At 38.2% G+C, this 7,734-nt stretch overlaps 1 protein-coding gene across 1 annotated transcript; it reads left to right on the top strand.

Moving 5' to 3' along the window:
- The first annotated feature begins 3,050 nt into the window (after window positions 1-3,050).
- Window positions 3,051-7,476, top strand: SLN (sarcolipin). The gene is made up of 2 exons (XM_019718716.2): window positions 3,051-3,172; window positions 6,850-7,476. Exon 2 carries the CDS (start codon window positions 6,924-6,926, stop codon window positions 7,017-7,019), a length of 96 nt encoding a protein of 31 aa, XP_019574275.1. The 5' UTR covers window positions 3,051-3,172; window positions 6,850-6,923; the 3' UTR covers window positions 7,020-7,476.
- Window positions 7,477-7,734: the final 258 nt, after the last annotated feature.

Raw genomic sequence — 7,734 nt, forward strand, 5'->3', positions numbered from 1 at the left:
ATGGAGGCTCAAGCTGAGCCCCTTGCTATACATCTATTATGACTCTTCTCTGGCTCAGTGTGCAGCTAGAGAAACAAAAGAAATACAACAGACCATTTCTGCCTTTGAAATTAAAATGCAGGTAGTGAGACAAAATCACGTATGTGCCACAAGTGATTAAGAATATAGATAATAATCATTAATTTTTCAAGGACATGGAGAAACTTCAAGAAACAGGACTTTCTCTTTCTCTGAGCTTGTACTCATGTATTTAGGATAATGAAAGAGAATAGCATTTGAAAACTGTTTCTTGCTTTCTGAGCAGCTGGATGTGGGGCTGTGAAGGTGAGAAAGGTACCATGATCATCATACTCATTACTGTGATGTGCTAAGAGCTTATCACTGGCTCACGAAGGCCTTGCTGAAAGCTCCCACTGTGGAACAGACTTGTGGGATTCATGGACTGACATGAGAGCTTCACTTTTCGCTTCTCAAAGTAAAAAGGTGGATGGAAATGGGGAGTAAATTTAAAAAAGCTAGTTTAGCTCTCAATGAGGCACAAAACCTCAGCATTTATTCTCAAAAGGTATATAATGTTGTACAGCTAAGAATATATATGGTGGTGATGGGAGTGGGGGGAGATAAATACTAATTAAATCTTCAATGCCAGTGTCAATGTGAATGTTGTTTTCTTGACATTTTTGGCTCTTGGCTAAATTCTAGATTAATAGGCATAGAAATAATGTCAAAGATTATTTAGTATGTCTTCCTGCTGATGGGCAAGGCAGCACCTTGAAAGAAAGTTGATATGTAATGAATGCTGTTAAGACATGGGAATTGCTCACAGAAGGGAAAGTATCAGTACAATTAAATAAGGTTGACTGAAAGGGATGAATTTGCTTTGGCACAATAAGGTTTGAAATCTTATTCTCAGTTTCTTAAATGAGAGACAATAACGTTGTTTTTTTCCCCCTCTTTTTAATGGACTGGCAGATCTTCAGGGTTAAACTCTCCCTTCAGCCTTTGAACAGTTATCAGGTGACTTTGGGTGGATTGCATATTTTTCTGGAGAGGTTAGGTCAAACTAATGACAAGCTAAATTCCCAGTGTAATCCCACTCTCTCATGACATCCCATGATAAACCACGAATATGCAGAAGCTTCTGAAGTCTCTATCTGGGAATTTGTCAATGTACTGGACACAATAGTCCCTGGTATAATATTGGAGAAACTTAAATGGAACAACCAAATAGACAAATGGAACTGACTCCTGAATAAGCAGTAGGATTTTTCCTCCAGGTTACATTGAAATTGACCAACTCAACTAAATTGACAAATTGGTAAACTATTTTGTGATATGTTAATATTTCCCCATTGTAGTTAATGTGTTAACTATTGTAGAGCTAATGCTTATTTTCATAAGTACAAAATAAACACTTGTCCCATAAACCCAATACCAACCATGGTATATAGTATGAATAATTTGATTCTATGTGATTTAAAAAAAACAAAAACACTTTTTCAAGTATCAATGCCTTTACCAAAAAATATTTTTGGAATTTGAAATTGTTATCTATGCAGCCTCAAACATGAATAAAAAGTAATATAAAGGGTTTTTTTTCCCTTTTAGGTGGTGGGATTAGAGGTAATTTAAATTTTGTTTATACTTTTACGTTTTCAAATTTTTTACAATAAATATATCTTTTTAATTGGACAAAAAGTAATTTCGAGTGGTTAAACAGGGGACAGGTGTGGTTTGGTTACTAGGAAAACATTCCTAGCATTTGAAATAATCTGGCCAGGGCTTGGAGGCAAAAGACAGAAATCTGACTACATTCAAGGAGTTTGCCAGATGGCAACAAATAACTGCAAGTGTTTGATTGGGCTATAATTATTAGATACTATTTGTCACTTCAGCAAGTTATCTTTTTACAAGGCATGTGACGACAGGATGTTGTTTTAAGATTACCCATCATTGGGCTTATGTTGAAATGAAGAAATAGGATGGAAAGTCTTTCTTTCAGTATTGTCTCTGGAGTATCAGGAAGGGTGGGGAAAGGTTTGACAATGAACACAACTATATAGAGAATTTTGTTTGTTTATGCTTCCTGTGAATGCATTATTTTGATTGACCCTAACTGAGAATTCAGAGGGGAGATTTGCTCTATTATCTGCAAAGAAAGGATTTGCTGAGTAAACACAATTTGGGGAATCATGTTTAAAGTGCTTAATTGATGTGTTTTCAAGTCTAGTTAAACACTTCACGGTTCCTTTTACCGGCAGACGTCTGAATTTTTTATTACAAACTCATCTTAAGAGTCTAGTTTTAGTTAGTGTTTACATTTGAAAGTTATTCAATTAGATTTCTTTCAGATATACAGCCTATAACTCATGTTTTTCACTAGCTTTGACAGTTCTCCTTTTACCTCCAATCTATCCAAATGACTTTGAGTTTTGCTGTATGAGCTTACTGCTGTATTAGTTTACTGACAGAGATATATAAACCATGGCTTCCACAGCTGTCTTAGATGAAACGGTATATTAATGTGTAATCTTGCAACATACAGCTTAGCTGGAAAGGTATGCAGAGCAGGTGACTGAGGAGATAACTTTCACTGCTTGGACTAAAGACAGTTTGGAAGGAGCTGAAGAAGCCTGTTGAATTCTGGTGCGTGTGTGCAGTTTGGGATGTGCGTGTACGAGGTGCAGAACTCTTCACATTTCAAAGAGCTAAAGGGTAGTAAAATGAAGTCGTATTTTATACCCTCACATGCTGAGTAAGGAGAGCAGCCAAATGCCACATTGATTTTTTAATATTAGGCTACCACTCTTGGTTTATGATCTTTTAAACACGTTAGAGGTATTCATGAAGATGTAAAAGATTAAAACTTGTATCGATTGTAACAAAAATCAATTGGAAAGAAAAGATTTTTAAGTACCTGCGGTGTTAACACAAATTTGCAGCCAAAGGAACAGTCTTAATCGATATATTTCCATGTCCCCCTAAACACAAATAGCCTCAAACCTTTGGAGGTTGTTCCTTTGAGATGTTTCATCAGTGACATCACAGTGATTGCCACCTCCCTGGGACTACTTTAGGCCCTGCCAGAGCCCAGGAGTTCACACAGCCCAGAAGACCAGCCAGAGGTGGAGCCAGAATTGGAGCCCACGTTGGAGAAACCTACCACAGCCAGGTGTGTTCTTGACCCTCTTCATGGAACAGCAGGACTTTCACGCTTAGCATAGAGTGTGTGTGTGTGTGTGTGTGTGTGTGTGTGTGTGTGTGTGTGCGTGCACAAGTTACAAATGAGAAAGGCAGGGGAATATTTACATTTCGTAATGAAATAGGCTATGCTTATTGTACACAGTGTTTCTTCAGATATAAAGTGAATAATATTGATTCTTGTCCTTTTTTCACCTCATGGTATGTGTGCATTTTCTCCCTTTCTCTTAAAAAACATTTTTTTTTAATCATGGAGGGAAGCCTGTCTTCCATCTTCTGAAAAATCTCTGTTCAACGAAAGTCTGAATTTGTTCAGAGCTTTTTGGTTTTTATTTCATCCATATGGTAATCGCTTTGGATCATATGGTGTGATTTTGACTCCAGGAAAGATTTTAAATGAAGCCAAAATTGTTTTTGTGGATTAACAGCAGAAAAATGAAGGTTGCTGATCTGAATTTCTGCCTACCTTTGGTATAAATGTGTGTGAAAGTCAAGTCAAGCCCACCCCTTACAGTTAAAGTATGTGTTGATTGAATTGGATTCATTAGAAATTCTCACCTTAACTCTTTGTGTTTTATTCATTAAAAAATATATAAAACAATCAATATATAAGTTCACCATCAAAGTGCAAGAAATAGTAACAGGTAAACCACAGGAAATAAGAAGTGTGATGGGTAGTCTTTCGATTCAGAGACTACTGGAAAGAACATGAAGAATGCATGAAACATATAGTTTGACAATAATTATAAGGCAACACCTATATAACTATCACCCAGGTCAAGAAACAGATCATTGCCAGCCCCCAGAAGTTCATTCCTGGTCACCTCTCCCTTTTGTCCCACCAGAGGTAATCACCATCTTGATTGTTGAGTAATCTTGCCCATGTTTCTCTTTATATATAATTTTACCATCTATGTCTGCATTCCCAAACAATATGATTAAGTTCTGTTTTTGGCTTTGTATAAATGCAATCATATTCTATGTTTCTTTTGTAAATTCTTTTGCCTAACATTTATATTTATGAGCTTCACCCATCTTGAGTATTGTTGTAGTTTGTATATTTTCTTAGCTCTATAGCATTCAAGTGTATGAACATACCACAATTTATCATCTATTCTACTACTGATAAACATTTGAGTTGTTTCCAGCTTTAAGGTATTGAGACAATGTTGCTGTGACCATTCTTGTATGAGCATCCTCATACATATGTGCTTGAGTTTCTAAAGACGACGTAAAATTGTTGGATAGTAGAGAATGAGCATTATCAACTTTAATAAAACATGTCAAATTGTTTTCTCAGAGTGGTTGAAGATTTACACTAACTTTGTTTAGCCAGAGCAATTAATTGCAGTAATAATTCAGTCTTGTAATCACTCCTAGGGAGTAATCACGATTCTGTTATAGAAACTAGTTCCAGCCTGCCAGTTCTAGCTCTGCCTCTAACTCGCTGTGTGTCATTATACAAACAATTTAACCTCTTTGTAAAAGCCAGTTTCTTAGCTGTAATCTTGGGAGAGATAAAAATCACAATAATACTTGCCTGATGTGTGAAGGTCACAGAGTTGTTGTGAAGGTCACATGACCAGAGCTGTGGACAGCTTTCAATAACATCTTCCCCAGCATGTTTCTGTTGGGCCACTCTCATGATTCCCTTTATTTAGGAGCTTAATATAACGAACACAGATTTGGTGGGACCATTATTTTGTCCTCCCTGAACTGAGTTGTTTCGATCATTATAAAGAGTGTCATGTTTTTTGCATATCTCAGTATTTCTTCAGAACTTATCCAAATGAGTGGGCATTTGCACGAGGATTTGAATTTCTTAATAAATTCATAAGGAAGACTCTGCTTTTGATTCTCAGTCTTTGGCCTCCAGACTCCCTACCTAGATTCATCACCTTCCTGTTCCCCCTGCTCTTGTGTACATTCTTACACATTCTCTCTAGTCATTTAGCCATTTATTTCCTTCTGTTTACTCTCTTCTTCAAGTGGTTGTAAAGATTTTGGTTGGCGATTTACCTCATACTTCATGTAGATGGCCAAAAGATGGACAAGAATGAAAAGGAAAATAAAATATAAGTCAATCATCATTGGCCATATTTTCAACCAGGATTGAACAACCTACTGGTTGACACCATCTGATCTGAATTTGTGTGTTACACTAACAATGAAATAGTATGAAAAATGACTATTCATATAGTTTATACAATTAGCAGTTGGGTCCACTATTAATACAACAAGTACAGTTACAATTAATAATTCAGTCAGGTTAGATGGTTGTCAGGCTAAAGGCTTGCCAACAACCCTTCCTGTCCTCTGAACTTCCACCCTTAGCAAATGAACAAAACACCCTTTCCTCTTGAACGTTTTTACTCTACAAGAGACTTTTAAGTATCTAAAATATTATCTTTAATCTTTAATTTCATTTAATTCACATACACAAAGTGTCCATTATGCCACATCATGGAAGGTAATAATTTGATTGGCTGCATTGCCTATGTTCTCCAAGTGTGATTTCCTAAGTGTACTGTCTGTACAAACTAGAAAGATATCATCCCTGCTCTTTGAAGTGTTTACAATCTGAGCACATCCTAGAGCTGACTAAAAATAACTGGCACAAGCCCTTGTTGAAACAGAAGTACCCATGAGGTTAACACTTGCTCTTTGGCCTGAGTGTCTGTTATGTGAGGTACTTTCGGTTGACCTCCAGTAGGCTCTGTGCCCAATGCAGTGCTTATAAAAGGCCAGGCAGATGTTCAAACTACTCCATGTTTTCACCGGGGCTAGAAGAAGACCTATTTTTCAGGCCTGAGACCTGAAAATTTATGGTATCCTATTTCTATATGTAACTCAAAGCAAGAATAGTACTAAACCATAACATTTGTTTTCTGTTTTGATGACCTTGCTTGCTGTGACTCTAAGTTAGCAAAACAAGTACACACCTATTCACATACACAAACACAGAAGTTGGAGAGAGAAAAATGTAATATTTTGTATTTTATCAAAAGCATCAATATAATCATTACAGGAAAAAAAATCAGGACTATGTTGGTCTTTTTGACATCAGGCAGAGAAGAGAGTCTCTCTGTGTTAGTCAGGATTCTTCAGAGAAACAGAACCAATAGGGTGTGTGTGTGTGTGTGTGTGTGTGATATGTAATTGGCTTGTGCAGTTGTGGAGGCTGGCAAATCTAAAATCTGCAGGTAGGCTGCAGACTGGAGACCGAGGGAGGAGTTGCAACTCTAGTCCAGAGGTATTCTGGAGGCTAGAAATCTGTGGTCAGGGTGTTGGCAGGTTGATTTTTTCTGAGGCCTCTCTGCTTGGCTTCCAGATATCTATCTTCTCCCTGTCTTCAATTGTTTTCCTCTGTACGTATCTGTGTTCTAATCTCCTCTTCTTATAAGGACACCAGTCATATTGAATTAGGGCCCATCTTAATGACCTCATTTTAACTTAATTACATCCTGAAAAACCCTATCTCCAAATACAGTCATATTCTGAGATACTGGGGGTTAGGATTTCAACATATGAATTTTGGGGGCGACACAATTCAGCTCCTAACACTAGCCTCTTCCACAATGCTTCTATTTCCTTTGAGGAAGGAATGCTCATTAATCTCCTCGTTTTGTCTTTGTTACATTCTGTTAGGAGGTGAGGACAAGCAGGGGGCTCTGCTGTGCCCTGAGAAGCCTGCCTCCGGTTCTCACTGAGCCGCTGTGAGAATGGAACACTCCACCCGGGAGCTGTGTCTCAACTTCACCATTGTCCTGATCACGGTTATCCTCATGTGGCTCCTTGTGAGGTCCTATCAGTACTGAGACGGCATGTCACGCTCCTGGGATTGACTGCAACACTCCAGAGCTGCCTGCTGTATGCCCTGAGATCCCACTGCTGTCATGGGATGCCTTTCTCGGTACCTCAAGGCACTTCTGACCTGCACTCACAGTATCTGAGGTGCTTCCAGTGTTAGGATAAATTGTATGTTCTCTAAAGATGCTGCTCTCAAGGGCTGCCAAGTGTTTGCCAGTGAGTGATAGATTTATTCCCCAACTCTTAACGGCAAATGTGTTAGACAAGCCACAAGGTCAAAATGAAACTGGATTCATGACGATGTAGAGCTATAACAAGCCCCTGATCCGTCTCACCACACATCCCTTCAAACCACACTGCAACCAAACTCTAAATCATCCTGCCAGAGGAAAGAAATGTTAGAGGAAGTCTTTGTCAGCCCCTGTAGCTATCATGTGAATAAAGTTAAGTCAACCACAAAAATGACTTTTAGAACTTATTTTAGCTTCTATTTGTGATACTGCATTTGACCCTTGGCTGGGATTGAAGTGACAAATGTTACAGTATTTCTAGCATTTGAGCTAAGCCAAGTTGCACCAACTGCTGAGGATTTGAAACCAAGTCAATTAAGAGTGTCACGTTTCAAATACTTCCATTGGTTCAGTGCTTCTCAAACTTTTCCTCTAAACTAGTCCCAAGGGCAGACGGAGAATAAATCCGTGCCAGTAGGAGGTCTGGGATGCA

The sequence above is a fragment of the Rhinolophus sinicus genome, linkage group LG06 (genome assembly GCF_036562045.2).
Source record: "Rhinolophus sinicus isolate RSC01 linkage group LG06, ASM3656204v1, whole genome shotgun sequence".
NCBI classification, from domain to species: Eukaryota; Metazoa; Chordata; class Mammalia; order Chiroptera; family Rhinolophidae; genus Rhinolophus; species Rhinolophus sinicus.

Bases quoted from the DNA above. Each gene is read 5' to 3' on its own strand.
- SLN (XM_019718716.2), top strand. From the start codon at position 6,924: ATGGAACACTCCACCCGGGAGCTGTGTCTCAACTTCACCATTGTCCTG.